The 23,583-nt window shown below is 29.6% G+C and overlaps 1 protein-coding gene and 1 long non-coding RNA gene across 2 annotated transcripts; both read left to right on the top strand.

Annotated features, from left to right (window-relative positions):
• The first annotated feature begins 1,193 nt into the window (after window positions 1-1,193).
• LOC133320037 (gustatory receptor for sugar taste 64f-like) lies at window positions 1,194-7,272 on the top strand. Its single transcript, XM_061526682.1, has 11 exons — window positions 1,194-1,715; window positions 1,814-1,958; window positions 4,565-4,683; window positions 4,764-4,943; window positions 5,069-5,217; window positions 5,293-5,415; window positions 5,496-5,650; window positions 5,733-5,780; window positions 5,884-6,055; window positions 6,156-6,245; window positions 6,338-7,272. The coding sequence occupies exons 1-11, from the start codon at window positions 1,610-1,612 to the stop codon at window positions 6,461-6,463; spliced, it is 1,413 nt and encodes a 470-aa protein (XP_061382666.1). The 5' UTR covers window positions 1,194-1,609; the 3' UTR covers window positions 6,464-7,272.
• Window positions 7,273-7,304: 32 nt separating this feature from the next.
• LOC133320039 (uncharacterized) lies at window positions 7,305-7,933 on the top strand. The gene is made up of 2 exons (XR_009753501.1): window positions 7,305-7,433; window positions 7,709-7,933. It is a non-coding gene; the product is annotated as an uncharacterized LOC133320039 (long non-coding RNA).
• The last annotated feature ends 15,650 nt before the right edge of the window (window positions 7,934-23,583 follow it).

Here is a 23,583-nt window from a genome sequence, read left to right as displayed (position 1 = left end):
TATTTTATTTTAAAGAAATCAACATTTGTATTTGTTACAGGTTACTGTACCAGATTTTAAAAAATATCATGAATTTAGTGGAGACGGTAAGCAGTTACTTGTATAGAACCATAATATTTTTCCATGAAGTTATTTTATTTTTATTTTTAACTAACAAAAATGTTAAATTTTTAATACTAAAGGTAGCAAGTTGTAACATTGTTTGACGCTAAAGAAATTACAATAGGCTTTATTTTTTTATCTTCTGTTTAGATGAAGAACATGCTCTTGTAGGTTATAGTAAAAATTTTGCCTTCTCTGTATCCCCCACAGATAGGTTGCGTATGTGTGGAAACATGTTTTACTAATTAAAACTAAAATTTCTTTAGCTTACGCTGTTTTTTAAAATTATTGGCGAGACACATACGGAAATATAAATAAATTTTTCTCTCTTTTCATTAAACGGCATCAAGCACATAGATATATAAAAGCAATCGATATGTTTTCATTATATATATAGCATTATATATATATATATAAAGCATTTTTCCAGTTCTTACCATGTTTACATTGGAATCAGTACAGGGACGCAAATAAGACGTTAAAAAATAAATATGATTTGTATAAAGACTTACTAGGAAACTATGTATGCTAAGAAACAAATTGCTGTCTTATATCATAATCACAGACGAATATTATGCATATTTATGTAGATTTAACTAAAATAGAAAAGAAATATATTATTTGCGCATTGAAAGGTATTAAATTGAACAAATTATTGGAGTATATATATAATTCACTATGTTACCCATTGACGCAGCTGTAGCTGACAATGACGATGCAAAATTTGTTTACATTGGTTGACCCGGTCTACTAGTGAGGCTTCATTAAAATACGTATATATATTTCAATTTATAAATTAGTGATATAATATAACACAAATTTTCTAGAAATCGAATGACATATGTATAAAAGTAATGTCACCAGCTTCATACATGTGTAAACAACTGTAAATTATTTCAAAAACGTGTAAATAATTTACAAATCATTTATTGATCAAGTTGATAGCTTATAGTAGATTTTTAACTCAACACGCGAACAACTGTTCAACAAATTTATTTTAAGTCTGAAAACGTAATATAAACGTCTATTATAGTTCTCATATTATGTGTCGAATAAATATTTCTTTTTTCACGTCTAGTTCGTAGTTAATACTTATTGAAGTATCAAATTCCATCTTTCTATAATTTAGTATCTAATTAATGACGTCATTGGCTAGTAGATATTAAACGAATTTAAAGTGTGCTTTATATTATATTACAGTATTTCTTGAGAAGACTTCAAACCCCTTCTACTGTATCTGGTTTATGTTAAAAAAATCTATATTCAAGTTCGAATTTGAAAAAATAATAATAATGTTTTGACTATTTTGTTTTATGATAACTAACATGAAGTAGAAATTTGTCCCTTCTCGTTTATATACATATGTACAAAATTTATTTCCGTAAAGTATACTTCAAATCATTTTGTAAAAGTATCATTAAAATTTACGTTATAAAGTAAGCATATAATATAAAGGAATAATATTGAGATTTCAATTTGCAGGTCACTAGTGAGTTGGAAATTGCTGATGATTATTAAAGAGAGAAAAAACTGCACCGTAATCAGAATGTCTGCACAAAACAATACAAAAAATAATATGAAACGCCAATGTTTTTTTTGGCTTCCAAAAACAAGTAAGATTAAAAATTTTGGACCTATATTAAAAATTTTTTTTAATGATTTGTTGAAATGAGGAATTTATAAATATAATTATATTTAATAATAATAACAGAAAACAAAGTTGGGGTAACCAAAGTGAAACCGAAGCAAATATCAGCAACATTCCAAGAAGCGCTACGAAGTACTCTAGTAATTGGACAGATTTTTTCACTTTTGCCAGTCAATGGTGTGTGTAGTACGAATGCAGCTAATGTAAAGTAAGTCAAACAATGTTTGTATTTGAAATTAAAACAAATATTAAATAAAATATAAAACGAATATAAGCGGTAATCTTATCATTGTTCATTTAATTAAATCATATTATATAATACTAGCTACGCACCACGGCTTCGCTGGGTTTCTTTACAAAGAGACGAAACTTCTCAGCATTCCATGCATTCACCGTGTGGATGCCGGGTCCATCGCGTTGCAGGGAGAGGAGCTTCAACAGTGCCTGGGACTTGCGACCCAGGTGTAGGTTTATGGGGCCCCTATCTAACTCGCGTTAAACGCTCACCTCCACTGTCCAAGCTCCCCTCTCTACCTAACCAAATATGAAACGACCCTGCTAGGAGTGCTTTCAACGAACGTTCCAAAAATAAACTGATGTTAGGTCTTGGCCTAAGTCTTTTAGCAGGTTGTAGAGAGATTTGACTGTTATACCTCTCGCTCTCACTTCTACCGCGTACAAATTTACAACGAACATATTCTTAGTGAGTTCGTTAGTGAGCTTGTAATACATGTTGACCTTGATGGCATAATTTTTGGGGATATTGGTTTCCCAAGGAACCGTGAGCTCTATTATTGCAACGCGCTTTAAAATTTCGCGAATATAAAAATATGGCCGGTCTGGAGGCCAACGCACAAATCCTCTGGGATCTTATATTGCTTCTCATACGTGTCCATCATTAAAGTTCAATCCGAAGCCGCTTTAATAATAGTAAGGCTTGACGTTTGATTTTGTAGCCCTAGTGCCTTCTCTCACAAAACCTTTTGATCGTTGGTTCGTCGTAATTTCTTTTTGCGCTCTTGCTACCGATAGACTAACCGCTCCACGAATGATTTCTAAAACCCTATCTTGACGACGCGAGTATTGACCGCTATCTAGGAGTACCCTACATCCCACCAGCAAATGCTTAGCAGTTCATACTGCCACCCCGCAGATGTAGCAAGTTTTTTCGGTATCTTTGCCCCATCTTACTAAATTACTCTGATCTGGGAGAGTCATCTGGAAAGCATTGAGGTAAAATTTTAGCAATGCTGACGACCAATCATGAATTAAAGTGCGCTATTTTAGTGCTAATGGGATGCAAAAATCACCTATTTGTAGCCACTCATTCTGCATTCCTAAGCTCATTGCATGGATCTTATATTTAGAATTCTCGTCTTGCCGAATAAATGTATGAAATAGCCTATGCTACGTAAAATGTATTCAACATCCTTTTTGGGTTATATCAAGAAAAACAAATATTTCATGACCTTTATTCGGCAAAAATATTTTTGGCTTAAATGAAGAAATACTGCATGTTTATGCTAATAAATATTTGTTATTAAAAAAACAATACAACATTACTTTGTATACAACATTAATGACGTGGTAACGTGTAAAATCGAAGAAATTTTGTTTAGAAGTAACACGTGCGAAAAGCACTGCGTGCTCAAGTCTACGCTTAAGTCTACCGTGCGCACTTAATGTTTAGAATAAGAAAAGACATACAAATAATGATCAGGAAACTTAGTAGTTAAGTATCTAATTAAAGAGGTAAAGAAAACAAAAGATAGAAAACACAGTCATCAGTCGTGTATTTTTGTTGTAGCCTTATTATCTAACTAATCAGTTAGGGAACACGGTGTCTAGAATTATTAAACATATAACTTTTAAATTGAAGATCCTATGTAAATTTTTCAAAAATTAATTTACAGACACTGATGTAGACTTTTTTGCTAAGTAACTTATTTTACTTAGCTTTCTTATAAACGCTTCATGAATGCCAATTTCAAAAGTAGTAAAATGGATGTAGTATGTTATATTTTGTTATAACTTAAAGACTTTAGGCAACGTTTCCGTTAAAAGCTCCCAGACTGCACATTTTTTCCCGACAACTTCAACAAATATCAATACTGGACAATAATAAATATAAATACTGAAATAATTATATATTTAAACCTTCCTCGATAATCACTCTGTCTAGTGATGAAAACCGCTTGGAAATCGGTAAAGTACTTTGTGATTTTATAACAATCAGACAGAAAAAAAGACGCGACGGGCAACTTTGTTTTATAATATAACAGTAATAATAATAATGAATTGATGAATCATTGATGAAACACGTCTAAACTGTTAATAAAGCGATATAATATTATAAATAATTAAAAATAAACTCGGGCGAATGCTTCAAACCAAGTTGGATGAATTTTGTGCATGTCCATGTCCATACGCTATCATTTTTTTTAAATTCCAAACTGCTTTTTTGGAATTCCTTGAATTGCAAGCGACGATACAAACAATAACTACTTATAAATAATATTGGCTGTAAATTGTCCTAAAATAGGTTTGAAATTTTGAAATGAGCCTAAAAATAGGATTTCATGACAAATTATTCGTTTATTTAACATAGAATAATAAAATAAAACGCTAAATAACAGGCTTTAAAAGAATAAACAGGTTTGGAAATATCCAAACATTATTACAAATATGTAATGATAAATTTTTATGTTACTCACAACTCAAAGATCGTTGTCAATATAAAATTAAACTTGAATAAGATTTATTATTTAATTTTAATTATAAATTTATTTTAATCTCGGCTTTGTTCTCTTTCAGATTCAAATGGTCATCTTGGAAATGTGTTTATTTACTGCTATCACTTTTGGGACAAATTTTTATAACCACTATGTGTATTCACAAAGTCTTGAACTCGAACGCATCGTTAAACGTTACAAGTATTGTAGTAATTATTATAACAATGGGTTGTGTGAATGAAATTCTGTTACTGTTATAATGTAATTATTTTTAATTTAAGCTCCAGTGATATTCTACACAACTACGTGCATAACGATGGTAGTGTTTTTTCGTATAGCCATATCGTGGCCAGACCTCGTTCATCACATTGAAAAGGTCGAGCAATTAGACCCGAACTATGATATGACTTTAAAGTTTAAATGCAATTTTACATGTGCTGTAGTTTTTATTTTGGCTTCAGGTAAATAATAAAACAAATCTCAATATTACTCTTATTGCATCTAAAAAATAAAAATGTTGTACGAACCTCGATTTAAAGGCACATGTGAATTTTACTTCTATATGGAATATATTTTATTATTCCAGTGGAACATATTCTATCTCTTTTATCTGCAATCGCAGCCTCAACCGCATGTGACACGGAAGATTTGACCTATGAACGTTTTGTTAAATATTTCTACCCATGGGTCTTCAATTTCTTGCCCTATTCTCTTATTTTGGGGGCAATGACACAGGTCTGGAAGAACATAATACGAAACAAGAGCTAATACGCAAAGGATTACATAATTATGGAACTTACTTTGTTTCAGTTTGTCCACTTCCAATCCACATTCATTTGGAATTTCTCCGACCTCTTCGTTATATGTATGAGCTACTATTTAACGTCCAGGTTACAAAATGTTAATAATAAATTACTTTTTGCACAAGGAAAAGTAAGATGTTTTTTTAGTAATAAATATTTAATCATTTCATAATTTCGTAGCGGGATATGAATGTTCTTTATATTTTTTAGTATTTGCCTGAGGTTTTTTGGAAAACAATTCGTGAAGACTATGGTCGTGCCGTCCAACTCGTGCGTAGAGTTGATGACGTCATTAATGGCATTACCTTCATTTCTTTTGCCAACAATTTGTTCTTTATCTGTCTACAATTATTTAATACTTTAGAGTAAGCTTAAATATGATAACATTATGTTTCTCTAAACGGAAGTAGGACTTTATATTATATTTTTGTTTTTTCATTTTTACAGAGATGGTGTGAAAGGAAATAATGAGTGTAACAACAATATTAATAAAAGGTTTATATTTATGAATTGCGAAAAAAAATTTAATGATAAAGAAAGTAGTTTGGACACTAAAGTAATGTTTTTGTTTTGTTTGTTGTATTGTTTAATATTTCAGGAGTACAAACATTTTTGGAGGTTATGAAGCGGCTGCGTACTTTGTATTTTCGCTCATTTATCTCATAAGTCGCTCAGTAGCTGTATCTCTAATAGCTTCACAAGTAAATACAGCATCAAATGCTCCAGCACCTGTTTTGTATGATGTGCCATCTCCAGTATACTGTGTTGAGGTTTATATTTATAAAATTTACTATAAAAGTGAAATGAAAGAAAAATAAAACCTTAATGATTTAGTTTGAAATATGTTTTAATAAAAGTACTATTTCTTAGGTGCAAAGGTTTTTAGATCAAGTAAATGGAGATAAAGTTGCATTAAGTGGCTTGGAATTTTTTAGCGTTACCCGTGGCTTACTTCTTACCGTGAGGAAATTTTAATTATTCATTAATTATTTTGAATTACAATTTACTTATTATATTGAAACATGTTTTCTAAATTAATAATTTTATTACAGGTTGCAGGAACAATAGTGACCTACGAGTTGGTCATGTTTCAGTTTAAAGATACCCCATCTGGTGAAAATATTACATCCACGGTACCAACAACTATGTTGGCTAATAAAACGGACGTAGCTTTCTAAAGTATATTATTTTATTTTTTATTATGTACATTGTACATATATATGTGCATATAATATTCTAGTAAACAAATAACTTTATTAGAGTTTATGAAACATATATCTTATGTTTAGGAGGTAAACTGTCACGTACTGTTTTGTTCATAATTTTAGTTACATTAAATTGTTTTCATGTATCTTACGGTTTATCAAAGTATTTAGCAATGTAAGCGTAAAAAAAATCTTATTTACAGAACCTTCAAAATATTTATTTTATTTTGACGATTTAAAAAATAAATTATATGATAATTAAGTATGAAGCACTCTTACGTTTAGTGAAAACTGAAGTTGTATAGAAAGGTAAGGAATTTAAAAAATTGAGGCTTAAGCAATAGTTACGTTATTATAATATGGTAATTTTTTATTTGCACTCAAAATGAAATAAAACATAAAACTGTACTGTTTTATTATAATCAAACTACCTTAGTGCATGTATGATTAAAATACAACATTCGCACTCAACTTGTTTACTGCAATAACATTCGGTTCTGATAGGATGTGTAGGTTTATTTTATTTGCATGAATGCCAGAATTTGTTCATGTAATATTTTTTGTACACAAAATTTTTACTACTAATGACGATACATTAAACTACAACTATGAGAATGCTATGTTAATAAAACAAGAGTTAATTATAAATCTTCGAAAGCTAACAGCAATTATTTTAACAACTACCCACAACATATTTGAAAAGAAGCAACGAATGTTTGCATAAGTAATTAAAACTTAATTAATGAAATTTATTATAAGTGCAATTTTGTATGTTTCTTAAGTGAAACCACAATTGTCTAATCTAATAAAAATATTTATGACTTTGTTTGTATTCTTATGTGTATTGTGATTATATTATATTTTTTATGATAGTAATAAATCGAAGTGAAGATATTTATTAAAACCAACGTTGGAGGCTTTCAATGGATAGAGAGATAAAAAGGTAAGTAATTTATGTAACTTACGTGCAATATTAAAATAGTGTTTTAAGAATGTAGTTTAGTAAATGCTGAATATTTTTCTGCTTTACTTTTGTTAACTTTATTTTCCTATTTTCATTTTAATTTTTTATTTATATTTATTCAGGAATATGGTAGAAATAAAAAAATCCTTAGCGTTAATTAAAGTCAGAGCGTCTGCAATCCGTACTGTCGGTAATAGAAATTTCAGTAATAGAGTTATCCATTTCTAAAAATGAAAAAACTAAATTCAATTTAGATTTTCAGCTCACACGTATCCTGATCCACAAAGACCGACCACAACACAGAATTTGTGGGAGTAATTTATTCTATCCTACATTCACAGCCATTATTGCTAGCTGTGGAAAGGTAAATGCGGCTAACGTTGGTGCGATGAGAGAAATTTCAAACATATGAGTATAAAAGCGGATGTTATCTTAGTTTTTTTAAGAAATGGAAAATAAACTATATCAATTAATAATTTTACTGGTTTGTTCAATTTTTAACCTTTTCTTTTTATAACCATTTATATTCTCACAATTCGCCAAAATTCTAAACTGAATTTTTATTATAAAATTGTAACATTCAATGTAAATGACATCTCTTAAATAATTTACCGATTTATGTCATTCAATCAAGTCAACTTATCTCCAACCAATGTTGGACTTAGACCTTTCCTCAAATTCGCCAACTGTGAAGGTCCTGACCAGTCTGCGTCCAGTCACTACACGACATTCTCGACACCATGACATTCGACACCTTTCATGAAGCAAGGCGTCTTAAACTGCGTTTACCTAAAAGTGGTCTTTGACGTTTCCCTTTTGCTACAGTTTCACATGAGGAGAATTTTGGGGAAAATGTTCCTCTTGATTAAAACAGTGTTCAGCTTGTTTTCGATAATTGATTTAAAACGATGACCAATCACATACTCCAAATTTCATTTGATATTTTACACAATATACAGGATAAAGAGGGTGTTGTGATAGAAATAAAGTTTAAATTGATGTAATTTAAGAACACTAATCAAACTATAGACGGTATATAGAGAAGATGAAAAAAAATTTTCATTCATTCCTCAATATTTTTACACAGAAACCTATTAATAATAATAATAAAGAAGAGTTAAATTAAGTTCAACTCCTGAAATTTAAGAAATAGACGCTGAAAGAAATGTTTAGTATCATATAAAAATACATATGCTAACCGATTGGCATCGTCGTCTATTGTCTGCGTCAATTGACTTCATTTCATACACAATACAACTTTCTTCATAATTTATAGTCTGTCTTATTTTAATGTCCCATCTACATTATTTTAAAAATCAATTCAGTACTTTTTTTGTGAACGATCAGCAAACATTCACGTATCCTCGCAAACTTTAATATGTATAGTATAAATTTCTACTAAGTTCTTATTAGTAATATTCACACAAAGTAAGTTTTTAAGCTGGTACAGCCTAGCTGTGGTCAAGTTACTACAGCTCAAACGTGGACTGGCTCGACCGGGGAAGTACCATCTTCTTACTGAAGATCGGCGTGAAGTAGTAGTAGTCTTAAATGGCGGTGTTTCGTCCGATGAGTGCGAGAGACGGTTGTCCTTTCCTTATTCCTTCCCTTTTTTGGCCTTTCCAAAAACCGCAAAACTATGTTGTAGATATCTAAAGGTGACGGTACAACCTACATCAGATAGGCCGTCTGTTCGTTTGCCCCATTTAACATAAAAAAAGTATCTGAACAAGTGTTAACTGAACGAAAAATCTTTGCTTATCTAGAACTTCGTCTATTTTAAAATATTATTTTTCAACTACGTTCTATGTTTTTAAATCAATATTTGGCGTTCAGTGTCATACGTGCTCATTAATTGAAATACGCGAAATTATAGAAATCGCAAGTAAAAATCTTGCTGAAATCGATGATGTTTTCATTTAATCCTTTCTATTTTAATTAAAGTTCAAATATTCAGCTCAGTAAACTTTTAATATTTTACTATACTTACGAGTAGTTTAAATATTCTTATTATTATAACTCTTACTCTAAGCAATATTTTAAAAACAAAAAATTATCAACGGAGCAAAAAAATTTTCATGAAATTGTTTAATTGGACAGCATCCCAACAGAAGTTGCACTTATTTTAAACATGGACTTCAATTCTTATCAATATTTAAAATATTACGCAGAAGTTAAGATAAATATCGCATGTACGTGCTTCGAATAAAAGTGTTTGCAAATATTTCAAAAGATATTCCCAAGCAGAACAGAGTAAACTCCCCACAGGGCTTTTATTACTTTCATTATCCTTAATATGAACTTTTAGTTAACCAAAACTGTTGAAGTTGGGGAACTCATAGCTTATTTATGGAATGAGAAAACTAACATGGAAACTATCCTTATTTTCGTAAAGGTAAGGGTTCTCTTATTTCTTCTTTCTGCACAAAATAACAGTCATTGTTTTTTTTTTTACAGACAAGTGATGTTTAATTAAAAGCAGTATTTAAAATTCAATTCATTTAATCAAGATAATTTGTTTCAAAACGCATAAGTTACATTTTTGCAAATATACATTTCATACGTTGTGTCATGTAGATTCTACCTAGAAAAATATACCACCACAATGTTATTACTTTAAATGTGACTTCTATCGTCTCTTAACGAGGTAATGTATAAACAATTTTAATACCGTTTTAATTACTATTTCTATAGAATTTACAGCTCAATTCCCCACAATGAAAACACTGGAAATGACTAAACCAGTTATTTAAAAGGAATCGGTTTAAAATAACATTAATCTTGTTGATAGAAGATAACATACATGTGATTAAAATTATTTTTTAATCTATTGTATACTAGACGTTGAGTCAGAGTAGTGACATATTTTTTATGTATTTTCTATAGAAGAAGAACAAATCATGGAATATGTTTTATTTATTATCGGGCCTAAAAAGCCACAGTCTTCATGAAAGAAGGGGTTATTCCTTACTAGGTGCCCGACCCGGCTTTGCACGGGCTCTTTAAAAATATATAAAATACCCTTTTTTACGTAAAGTTGGTTGACTACTTATTTTTTAAGTAAACTCAAGACAAACAAATTTTTCATCATATTTCTTGTTTAACATATTTTAAGTTTAAACGAAACAATATTATATTTTGATGTTAATAATAGTTTGTTAATATAAAAAAATACAATATTTCTTTGTATACAACATTAATGACATGATCCTGTGAAGAAATGAACAAATTTTGTTAAGAAGTAGCGTGTGATATGGCAACATTTAACAACAGGAAAAGGTTTTTTTTAAATTAATGATTTTGAATCTTGTGCCGTTGCACAGTTTTGGCGGCCACAAAATTCTTAATAATATGATAGCGTCACCTACTTTTAATGTTAACTTATGTGGCGGGATTCCTGGGGGTGTTACAGATTGAAACTGTTACACGTCATTAGTCGATTGTAAGCTAAACCTACCCTGATCACTACCTCTACTTATTTATTTTGTAATATAATTGAACGATTTTACAGAACTGCACAATTTTACGTTCACATGTACATCGCAGATCTTTCATAAAATTCAGTATGTTTCGGGTGACTTCTTTCAAGGAGCGACTTTATAGGCTGTGGTGGCCAAACTATCTCGTCTATCTTCATCTTGCCATTAGCAAAGCAATATTGGTCAAATCGACGGAGCGCCTTTCGAATTATTTTGAAAAATTGTAATGCATCGCAGATTATTCTTCAATGGACCATGAATTAGTTTTTTGCGTTCCACTGCAATTATTTTGTGAAGCATTTCTTAAATGTCTATGCCGTATATGGTCGTTACCCATGCGGACCTGTTTATCTTCGGGCGTTTCTGTTTGTTTTTAAACATGATACCTATCACGATCCAACGATAATCGATGTGTACGATCCAGCGAAGTGTCTCGTGCTTCAACAAATATCGTTAATGTACACACAAATAGATACAAAAACTTAACAAATTATATACTAAAACCTTCCTCCAGAATCACGCTATCTAGTGGTGAAAACTGTAAAATAATTGATGCAGTATTTTTTCAGTTTATCGCGAACAGAAAGACAGACAGCGCGGGGGGCTTTATTTTGTAGTATATATTTCTTTTTTGTTATTATACCACGTTTTATAGTGACTGACGTTTCATGTCAAGTCACACGGGAATGCTGTCGAACGGAATAAAAAGTATCCTATGTCCTTCTCCTGGCTCTAAACTACCTCCCTGCCAATTTTCAGCTAAATCGGTTCAGCCGTTCTTGAGTTATAAGTGGAGTAACTAACACGACTTTCTTTTATATATATAGATGTCAACCTTGTACTTAAATTAACTGTGTTATTATTACAAACATTTTCTCTTTGAATTAATAAATATGACTAAGTTTTCATCTAAGGAACTGAATTTCTGTATTTGGAAACACTGTTAATCTGTCTGTTCAATTATGTATATCTAAACTTATTCCGATAGAAATCGCTATATAAGTTTTAAGTGAAAGTGAACTTTATTTGGGATATTATTTATTTTTCATATAAAACACCATCGTGATTTTATTAAATTTCCATAGTAAAATTAAGTTTCTCACTTAAAATTTTTATAAAACTACGATTCTATAATCAACTTTATTAATGCATTAAATTTACTTTCAGAAACTTTTTTATAACGCTAGCAAACAAAATGATGTATATGATATATAGGAATTACGATTTTTTTATATTACTGTAGTGAAGTTAGTTAGGCTTTGATAGACACTGGGAAGGCTAAGCTGTACCTAAATCCATCCATAAATTCAATTTTAAACCATATATAACTTTCGAGTGAAAACTAAATGGAATGACAAACGTTAGAATTTCACAACTTCTGTACTAGTGCTATGTATGGCAACAATTGAAGCCAGATAAAACCAGGCAGGGTGACTGTTCTTGAAGATAAAATAGAATAGACATTTTCGGACCTTGCCTTCAATGATTTCAGATTTATATGACAGTTAAAAAGAAGGTTGCAAATCATTACAAACGGTAAGGTAGTCAATGCTTGATAATGTGAGGATTTATGTTAAAGATATAAATATCTATCAGTTAATAACTTTGGAGAATTTAGATATATTTTAATAGATAACGACCTACAGGTCTAGGTAGCTACAGCTAATATGATTAAACGAATAAAGTAGAATATTATTGATTATTGATTATGTGTAATTGAAATCGAATAGAATTTACGAAACTGATAGAAGGTGGCTTAGTCACTTCGAGAAATTTACAAGGAATTTTTTTTATTAACAATATATCATAAAAGTACAAGAATTACCTTCACTCCTTCAGTAACAAAACATTAAAGAAAGGGTTTAGAAATTAGCTTTGTAAGATGAAATCGTTATATCTATCGGTGAATAAAAAAAAACTAGACAAATAGTGAGCTCCTTAAATTTTTTTGATTTCACCCAAGAAACATGGAATAGCGAGAACAGTTCAATTTGAAAGTGTGTTGAAATGATTTAAGTTTTAATGACTCAAATATTTTCATAAAATGTGAGAAAGAGATTAACGAAAATAAATGGCCTAGAAAAGCAATTAAAGTCTCTAAAGAATGAAATTATTCGCATATACACTCGCAGAGAAAGAAATCTGATAGTCGTTAATGCAGACAGTGAAAAGTAATTAAAAAACAAATAAAATAGAAAATAAATACAAGTTTTAAATACGTACCTATTTAAGTACAAATTGTATGATTAAAAAATTTTGGGTACTTATAAACATCTTGACATATTCTAATGGTTACGACAATAAAATATCAATCTGTAAATTATGAGAAGAAAGCTGAAAAGAGTTTTTAAATTTAAATCACGTTTACAAATTGTCCAAATACTATTAATATATTAGCTGCTATAGTAAAAGCCAAAAAGTGGATATGAATTTCTGAGTATTGGTTCACGCGAGCAACAAGTTTAAAAAGCTTTAAGAATGAGGGTCATAACATAAAGAGCATTATAAAAGTGTACAAAACTTAAACAGGACAGAAGGTATTATACAAAAAAAATATCTTAAGACGACGAAGATGACTTAAACAAAGCAATTAAATAAAAGTGTTAGGTTTGAAACGTAATATTAAACATCAATATTTCCTCTTCTTTTTTTAATTATTAGCAGAACCGGAAGTCAGCTTTTCTGTGTAAAAAACACGAATAAATGTAGGTGATATATTGGATTCATTTCAGCGGAAGAAAATTGGAGAAAAATAAGAAAAAGCATTCTTTTCTCTATAAATATCCCCACACCACAAAATAATTAAGATAAAAAAGGGACGATATTTTTCCTTACTCACATTCTTCATTATTACTTCATTTCTAGCTTTTGATTTTATGTTTAGTTAATTTCAATACTCATTTTGACAAAAAATGTCTTACTTAAGAAGATTACATGAATAAAGTAAAAAGATCTTGTTTGAGTTAAACACAAAAACAAATTACTTTAAAGTCAAATCCATTTTTTTAATGCAGACTAATTATAACTAACTCCATCAAATATATATTTTTTTTATTATTAAACCTAAAATACATATTTAAGGCCACTACAGAAACTCAAATTAAAGTATATTTGATCGTATACCATGAATAAGAACTGGTCATAGTGACGCTGATTTACAACATATACTTTTTTGTATAACAGTTCATTGGAAAATATATATTTTTTGAAGTCATTCTATTGACTTATGCTTTTAACATCTATTCCGCTGTTACGACATACTGATACACTGGAAAATTCAATTATTAAATTGAGTATCAACAAAAAAAGATATAGTCAGCATAGAATTTCTAGGGAAATGAAATGGTATGGTTGTAATAAAAAATTTCCAGCCGTCTGTTAAAATTATATAAATTATTTTTTGGATTATATCTTAAACATCGTATAAACTACAACAAGAACACTGGAATACTTAAGCTTTTAATATTTTGCTAGCGACATTTAGGTATGAACCAAAGTTTTTGGCAGGGGTTAACCCTTTGGGCCGAAATGTGTCTACTATTGACCTGCCAGTTTAATCCCTTCGGGAATTCGATAAGCAAGGGTACGTCAATTTGACATGTTGCAAAAAGTAATATCCCTGCAATATGGAGCGGTACTTAAAATTATATCTGTGATTTAAGAAATATGAAATCATTCTTTAAGAATCAAAAAGATAGTTGTATTTCACATAGCAGCATATGTGATCTAAAAAATGTCAGGTAATTATTCGATTAAGACTATATTTTATTAAATATTTTTAAGTTTATGTAATTATAAAATATTTTATAACCTTTAATACGCACCATATTCAACCATAAGTTCCAATATCGATCTCGTAGATTCTGGAATATATTATGAATACAATGGTTCAAACGACTCACGCATATCAATCTACACAAGTATTGTGCAGCATTGGTACAAATGAATTGAGAAAATATAAATCTGCCCGGTCACCAGGTGCCAGTCATTGGCGCCGCCATATTGACTTTTGCTGTTCTATATAGCGCTGTTTACTGAACCAAGTCTCATGGGCTAAATATAATAATATATGCAATATAGAATAAAAATTCATCTATAACATGAAAGTTTAACAATGCTATGGAAAAGATAATAATATGAAGTAAATGTAATTTTTTTTACTTTTAGCAGATCGACCAACTGGGTATAAAATATAAATACAAATTTTTTCACCACATTAGTTCTCTTCCCAACATTAAATTCTTATACTAAATAATATTAGTTCTTGGAAAGTATAAGATAAACTCTTTCAGAGTCCTTTCGTTTTATCACTAATGAATAGAATACTTTCTTTGTATTTTTTATTAAAGACAAAACAATACGCTTCCCTCTTCCTCGTACTCACGGAAGAGAATTTGACAATTTATGGCCAGATCTGGGGTATATTCAACTTAAAATATTAATGTCTTTGAAACAATAATGTGAGGTAATACGGTCTGGTTAATTCGAAAAATAGAGTAATCTCAGCTTTGACCTCAATAAATATAAACAATTGTAGATAAAGAAAACGAGCCAAAATCAATTAGAATCTTAAATCAACACTGCAAAATTTGATTTAGTGACTAAAGGTCAGTAATTATATGATATAAAAGCTCAATATATCCAATAATAAAAATATTAGGCAGAGCCTTAAAAAAAAATTATTAATTTTAAGATTGTTTAGGTCAAATAAAAACTATACTAAATTACTAAATTAAAAGCATTAAATTATAGTAAATTACATAAAAGCAAATGCATCGAAATGTCTTTTACAGTTTCGTTTTACTTCAAATGCTTCAAAGTCTGTGTTATGAAAATTAGGTTGTGGTGGTTTATTAATTAAAGAGACGTTATGTTGATTAAATTCATAAATTTATTAAAACTTAACAGAAAAATGTACTAATATTATTTAAAATGAATAACGAGATACCGTTCGCGCTATAGTGCTTTTAAGTGGCAACGAATATAGGCTAGTGAGTAGTTGGTTTCACACGACTGAAAAATGCTTTCATCGTAATTGAAATAGATAGTAAATCTTTTTTTGTTTAAATTGACAGGATTTACTTTTCATTGATAGTTCCTAACACATTATATTTTATTATACAGAAATAATAAAATTCTAACGTCTGCTACATGAAAATGTGAAAAGACAAATAATATTGAATTGAAATCGAAAATTAGGTGTATTGACTATGAAGTAAATTGTTATAACGTATGGCATCGTTTCAAAAGGATAATGAAATAACTGTCTTTTATCATCTTCTTGTTTTAATATGAAGTTATTTACTACAAGATCAATTCGACAGGTAATTACAAAACGCAAAATAAAGTTCAATCTTATAATTGAATATCATTGGAAATTGTATTATATAAGTTACATAGCCACTATAAGTATTATTGTTTTGTTTTGCGAGATTAAGCTAAATAAATGTATAATTTAACGTAAATAAAAGGAACATTATAGTCAAAGATATAAAAAGTTAAAAGAGAACAATGCAACAGATTCATAATTAACAAGTCACGAGGTTTTATAGTTTTTTAATACAATTTTCAATGACATTATTTTGTCGCAATATAACAATGGCAAGCTATAATAGACGTAATATAAAAATTAAAAATATATATCGGCGCAATTCGTATTATTTAAATAATCAATAATTGAGGTATTTGAAATTTTCAGGTATCACCCGCATAACCACATGTGTAGCCACCTGTGCAAGTGTTGTCACAACAATGAGTGTCGGTTAGTATAAATAGAGGCGAGAGTATAGATTTCTACGAGTCTCCTGTCATTTCCTTATTCCCAACCCTTTCCTATTACTAAAAAACCAAGGTTGGCAAAGCATCCGCAACAGATATATTGCGGACGTCCATGGGTGACGGTGGCTATTGTCCACCAAGTAGACCGTCTGCTCGTTTGCCGCCTTTCAAATAAAAAAACACATGCCGATGCAGAGATCGGACCTCTTCGAAGTAAGGGGTTCGTCAAAACGTCTACGAGGTTACTTTTAAGTGTCTGATTTCCTGAAGACATTCAAGAATAAAAGTCATTGGTAACGTCAGTTAGGCTGAGGTCATTCTTTTAAAAAGCGACAAAGTGCTCCTAATTCCGACATATATATTGCGCATTAAACTACTATTCATCAATTTGATAGAAATCATCAGCAAACACTAAAAAAAGGCATGAGGTAAAACATTTTTTATAAAATATCGAAATAAACATTTACTGTTTCCATGGAGTTCGAAATATGACGCAAGTAAGTTGAACACAATATTGTTTTTTTATAATGTAAAATAAATTTTTTAAAGACTTCATTTGTTTATTATATTATTTTATTATCTGAAAACTAAAATTATATCGAAAATTAAGACTAATATTTCAAGTGATGGAATTATATTTGGAATAATTTTGTATTATTCCAAATAAAAGTGATGTAATTATTTCAAATATAATTCAAAATCAAAATTTTACACCATATTTTATTGTAGATTTTATTTTCTAGATCGTTATTAGAGCCGAGCAATTAAATGTCCACTTAACTTTCTGACGCAATCATTATAAAATACAATTGACGGCTCCATAGGACGGTCGAGCTCTCCTGCTACATGCTTAAAGCGTTCAATAAACTCTGGCAAACAGCTTACCTTCTTTTGCTAACAAGTTTTATATAAGCCTTAAGGTTCAATTCATTTCGTTTGAACAATATATTGTGTCACTTTTTCGTGTTAGGTCGAGTCATTCGTGTCATTATCTTAGCAAGAAAGTATAATGTTTAGGTTAGCTACGAGGAATGGAAACCTGCTAAATAAGTTAATAGATGTCACATATTTTAAATTTATTTCAGAAGTTTAACAGTTCTTAATGTTTTTTTGTGTTGTTAAGTTACTACAGCTCGAACATGTTCTGGCTCGACCAGGGAAGTACCACCTTCTCACAGTCAGTCTCACTCTCACAAAAAGCAAAAAACTATTTTACTCTACTTTAACTCTCCATTAGAATATAAATACATATAGGATCGATTTTGAGTAATTATTAAATCAAATGTACTTATATTTATGTGATGATAAATGATAAATTAATTTTTGATTATAGTATAGTATTAAAATGATATTTTTAATTTTGCACTGATTTAAAAGACAAAAATTTCAAAATAAAAATTAATTTAATTTATTAATACAACTATATTTCATAAATATAACAGATTAAAAAAAATGTTACTATAATAAGAGGGTAAGTACAAGTCTTTTCTTTAAAGAATTATTTAACTTAAAACATATCGTGGAAAATAAAACTAGGGAATTGATACTTTTGAAAATTTTTATAAGCAATAATAGAAATATTTTCAGAAAAGAGTAATATCTACGTCGAATTCGCTTGAACAGTTCAGTACATTCTCCAAAACGCCACTTTAAAAATTCAAAGTCCCTTAATGCATTTAACCTACACTGTATATGTGAGATATGAAATAAAAATTGTGGGTTATTCGTAATATTTATAAATGTTCATATCACAGGATATCCAGGAAGTGGTAGCTTTAAATTGGTTGTAAAACTGTTTCAATCTTAAGTAAATAGAATCATAATACAGACCAGGTTAGTTTCTATAAACTTATAATATTGGTTATACGTACATACTTAGGTGGAATGCTGGTATGTCGTAACCTTTTTTCTATAAGATGCTTTTAGAGTACAAATCCGGATAGATACTTCTTGTTATAAGTTCTATATTTTATAATTACTAAATTCATTATTTTATTCGTATTAATGGTATACCAAACACACAATGATGTTGAAGCCATGGGAGCTCTATAAACACCTAAGCGTTTCCAAGAGATATATCCAGGGGAAATTCCATGATGACGTCGTTAGAACACTCCCAAAAGACAAAGATGCCCTAGAGCTAAAATCAGGACTTCAATTCCAAATGTTTATGATAGAGGCACAAAGTAACAGAGTAGGGTTAGGATCAAGTAGGAAGGTCAAAGATATGGATATATTCAAGACTTATTCGACAAGATGAGAATTCTAAATCTAAGATCCACGCAATGAGCTTAGAAATGCAGAATGAGTGGCTAAACATTAGAGATTTTTGCATTCCACTAGCACTAAAATGGCGCACTTTATTTCATGATTGGTCGCCTGCACTGCCAAAATTTAATCTCAATGGATTTCAGATGACTCTCCCAGATCAGAGTAATTTGGTAAGATGGGGTAAAGATACCGAAAAAACTTGCTACATCTGCGGTGAGACAGTTGGAACTGTTAAGCATTTGCTAGTGTGATGTGGGGTACTCCTGGATAACAGTCAATACTCGCATCGTCACGATAGGGTTTTAGAAATCATACGTGAAGCGATAAGTCTTTCGGTAGCAAAAGCGCAAAAAGAAATAACCACAAACCAGCGATCAATAGTTTTTATAAGAGAAGGTACTAGGGCTACAAAATCAAACGTCAAGCCTTACTTTATCATTAAAGCGGCTTCGGATTGGACTATAAGGATACTTATGAGAACCAATATAAAATCCAGAGGATATTTGTGAGTCGGCGCCCAGGCTAGACATATTTTATATTCGCGAATTTTAAACCGCGTTGTGATAATAGAGCTCAAGGTTCCTTGAGAAACCAATATCTCCAAAAATCACGCCATCAAGGTTCAAGTATTTCGAGCTCACTAACGAGCTCACTAAGAATAGGTTAATTGTAAATTTGGACGCGGTAGAAGTAGGAGCGAGAGGTATAACAGCCAAATCACTCTACAACCTAGTAAAAGACTGTTTTCTTTCAAGAACTAACATTAGTTCATTCTTGAAACGTGCGTCGAATGCAGCCCTAGTAGGTTCATTTCAAATTTGGTTAGTTAGAGAATGCCCCAAAGAACATGATCTCAATTTTGTCTGTTATAAATTATTAAGCCTTAAGGTTTTCATATTAGAAAACAATTCATACATACATGATTTTGTATTGATGTCACCAGGTTATTTCTTTAAAGACAATGTTATAATAACTATAATTCACATATAAATGATAGTACGACACCAGCGAAGTTATGTCGGTATTAACGTTATTCCATTTTCTGATCTTAAAAGCACAACACCTGAAATATATATGAATTTTATAAGCCTTCCATGGATTCTTTTCCACATTTGCCCTAAATTATCATAGAAATCCGATTATAATTTATTTCCATATAATATTTTGAGAGAGAAAAGGGAGAGTCGAATAATTATATCAGCGTTTTAAATTTTCATCGTTACGGAAGCCAACTGCATGAATTTTACACTTCAAGAGCTTTACAGAACGGGAATTTTTCACCTCATTCATTATTTATATTTTAAAATTTAAAATTGTATCCAAAAAAGAAGATAATTTCTATGAAAGGTTTTAATTTTTTATCTACAATATTGTCCCAAATGGTTTGTGACATATTTTTAATAATTATCTATTTTATTAAAAATTTGTATTATCTGGTTACTCAGAAAAATGATGTTTGTCAAATTTTTATATGCCACTTTATATATTATGAAAATTAAACATTTTTTTCATAATATATGATTATCAGATTAATATCTTCAGATTTATAAGTATTTTACAGAATTGTTGATGTACTTCAATAAGATAGTCGTAAGACTGTAACGTTAACAAAGTAATGTTATACGAATGAAGCAATGCATATTTTGGATCAAACGACTTGTCATTAAAGAACTCTATACTTCTACAAAATAAGTACCGATTAAAGAATGAAATGGCCAGAATTGGGAGCTGTAGAAATAAAACTTTTTATCTCGACGTGAAAAAAAGTGTTATTTAAGATGACAACCTTAGATACCAAAATGAAACAAAAGCCCACTATAATTACTTCTTAAAATAAAACTCAAAAAGTGGGCTAAGTTGACAAACTTGTTAGAATTTATGACTTATCTTATAATTTTGAGCTTTTAGTCTTACTTCAATAATCTTTCATTGTTTAGTGATTTATTTGACCTTTTGTTCTTTGCAATGTCGAAAATTGTAAAGATAATCAAATCCAAAAATCTGTTCAACAGATGTGCATTAAAGCTATTTGATAGTTAAAATGCTAACTTTACCCTCAAAACTTAAAATAACTCGAAATACGTTTTAGAAAACTTTTTGTTTTGAAAGTGAAATTGTATATTTTTGATACTTTTCAGATTTGACCTTATTACAAAATTTCAATTATTGAAATAAAGACAGGAAAACTCAAAAATAATAATGAGTAACATATTATAATGTAATATATGAGGAATGTACTCACCGAATAAATTTTTAATGCCATGTGACTGCATATTTAGATAAAATTATATTAATAAAAATCAATATTTAGTCATCATTTACAAATATTTTTTTAATGATTAATTGACTTTATTCTACTTAAGCACCATTATTATAAAAGCACTTGTATCTTATTTTAAACAATTAACATTAAAGAAAAATATCAAACAAAACATACAAGCTCTTTTTTGCAATTATATATGTAGTAATTTACGAAATATATGAGATAAAATAAAAAAAATTACAATTATCGTAAATAATATTTACTTTTGTCATATTTACAACATGCTTATAAATTGGACTTGCAACATCTGGTTGAAATTTTGTTAGTCTAGTTGACAAGTTAAAAATAGTACAAAATAGAGATCCTGCTCTCAAAATTTTATGCGATAGCTCATTGGATTCAAATGACGCCTACAAAAAAGTGCCAAAAGCGTGTATTACCACATAAAAAATTGTAAAAGTTATAAATAACTAAAGATTAAATAAAAAACGGCGTTTCGTTTTTGCCAATATTTCATAAATTATTAATATTTAAGAAATTTTCAAAGAGAAATTCTGAAAGAAGAGAAAATTTCCAATAAAAGCCTCCTGACTCCCGGAACTCTGTCTCCATTATTTATAACTTAAATTTAACGCTGAAAATAGGTCAGAGTGCAACATTTTTAGGTTGCGCGCACGGCGTCAAATACTAATAATTACAAAATATTTTTTTTAAGTTATTTATTTAAAAAAAAATTGTATGTTCTGAACAATGTAAATTATTCATTCCCGTTTAAAAGTTAACATAAAGTTCATTTTTCAACAAATTAAACAATTGTTAAGTAACAAAATTTTTTCGAACTTCCGACGCAATTTTTGTTAAAAAAAATGTTTATATGCTAATTCACGCTTTTGGCACATTTTTTGAGGCGTCATCCCAATGAGCTGTTGCACACAATTTTAAGAGCAGTATCTGCCTCTACCATTTTCAACTTGTCGACTAGACTATGTCTGCGGCTGGGATACGTCTCGTCTAATAATATATTACAATATAGTTTAAAGCTGCCGTCTTTAAGCCTTTTAAGGTGCCATTGCATAGAAAATTTTTTAAAATTTTTACACATACATAATACCTATGTTACTTTCGGTAATGGAAAATCCATGATTTTTCGAGTCCTTACCAAATACTCACGATATGATATCGAAGGATTTTGAATACTACGTATTTTTAAGTCTTTCCATCTCATGTAGAGTGTAAATATATTGACATTTTATGACATAAAAAAAAATTATATATAATTTCAAATACTATCGTTCAATAAACTAATTAAAATATTCCTTAGAGTTCAATTAATGGATACTGCAAATTAAATGATAGCTATTAAACGATAACTCCTAAACATAAAGATCCAATTAATATATTGGTTATTTTTTAAAAGAGCTATTTAAGCCTTTAAACCTCTATTGAGTGAAGCTAGCAGAAAGTTATACTGACGACTTATATCCACAGAAATGATCTCGCCAACAAACAAATATAAATTTCAGAACCGGAAAACGGTTCCCATGTCAAAAAAAAAACACTTCGGTACCAAACCCTGAGGTCACTTCATCCAACTTGCATCAAAAACTTTTTTGCGAGCGAAGTGAAAAAAAATGCAAAGGTGCTTCTCCTATTATTTTAATGAAATCGCACTAAACCAAAATTCATTAATATCTTTTACAAATATTAAAAGTCTTCGTTTGGTAAAAATGGTTTTGCTTCTTTTTCGTTTTTTTATATTTAAATATGTACATCATTGAATATACATGACGGATTCAACAGAAAATACTTTACCTTACACTTGTGTTCATTGTACATCAAAAGTAATGTTTAACATTAAAATGATTTTGAAATTTTTGATTAAATTAAGAACATGTTGAAATGGCATCGCATAATAAATAGGAAAATATTTTTTTTTTCAAATAAAACTTATCGCGTAAACTTAATGAATATCAACATATAAAAGTACTCAAATAATGTTCCATTGTATTTTTTTACAACGATACTAACCGTTTCTAAAACTTGTAGATTTAGTTTATTTAGCTTCAAAGTATCTTTTTTTATTATTTTTTCTCTCGATTTCACTATTGATCGTTGGCCAAAATTGGTTGGCCAAACAAAAATGCATCAGTTTCACTCTGTTGTTAATGAGATCGTAATTATTTTTTTTAATTAAAGACATTTTTTAAAGTTTTTTTTGGTTTAATCTTTTAATTCAAAACCTTTGTATCATTTCGGATTTCAATGTTATGTTTATAGTTTAATGGCGTTTACAATCAAAACTTTGTACTTATTTAAGGACTAAAGGGACAAAATATTA

Source organism: Danaus plexippus (genome assembly GCF_018135715.1).
Source record: "Danaus plexippus chromosome 3 unlocalized genomic scaffold, MEX_DaPlex mxdp_25, whole genome shotgun sequence".
NCBI lineage: Eukaryota > Metazoa > Arthropoda > Insecta > Lepidoptera > Nymphalidae > Danaus > Danaus plexippus.
Note: the sequence above shows the minus strand (reverse complement) of the source record. Positions and strands in the feature narration are given on the sequence as shown.

Coding starts and splice junctions, on each gene's coding strand:
- LOC133320037 (XM_061526682.1), top strand. CDS start 1,610: ATGATTATTAAAGAGAGAAAAAACTGCACCGTAATCAGAATGTCTGCA. Junction 5,218..5,292: donor TTTTGGGGGCAATGACACAG/GTCTGGAAGAAC, acceptor ACTTTGTTTCAG/TTTGTCCACTTCCAATCCAC. Junction 5,416..5,495: donor TACTTTTTGCACAAGGAAAA/GTAAGATGTTTT, acceptor TATATTTTTTAG/TATTTGCCTGAGGTTTTTTG.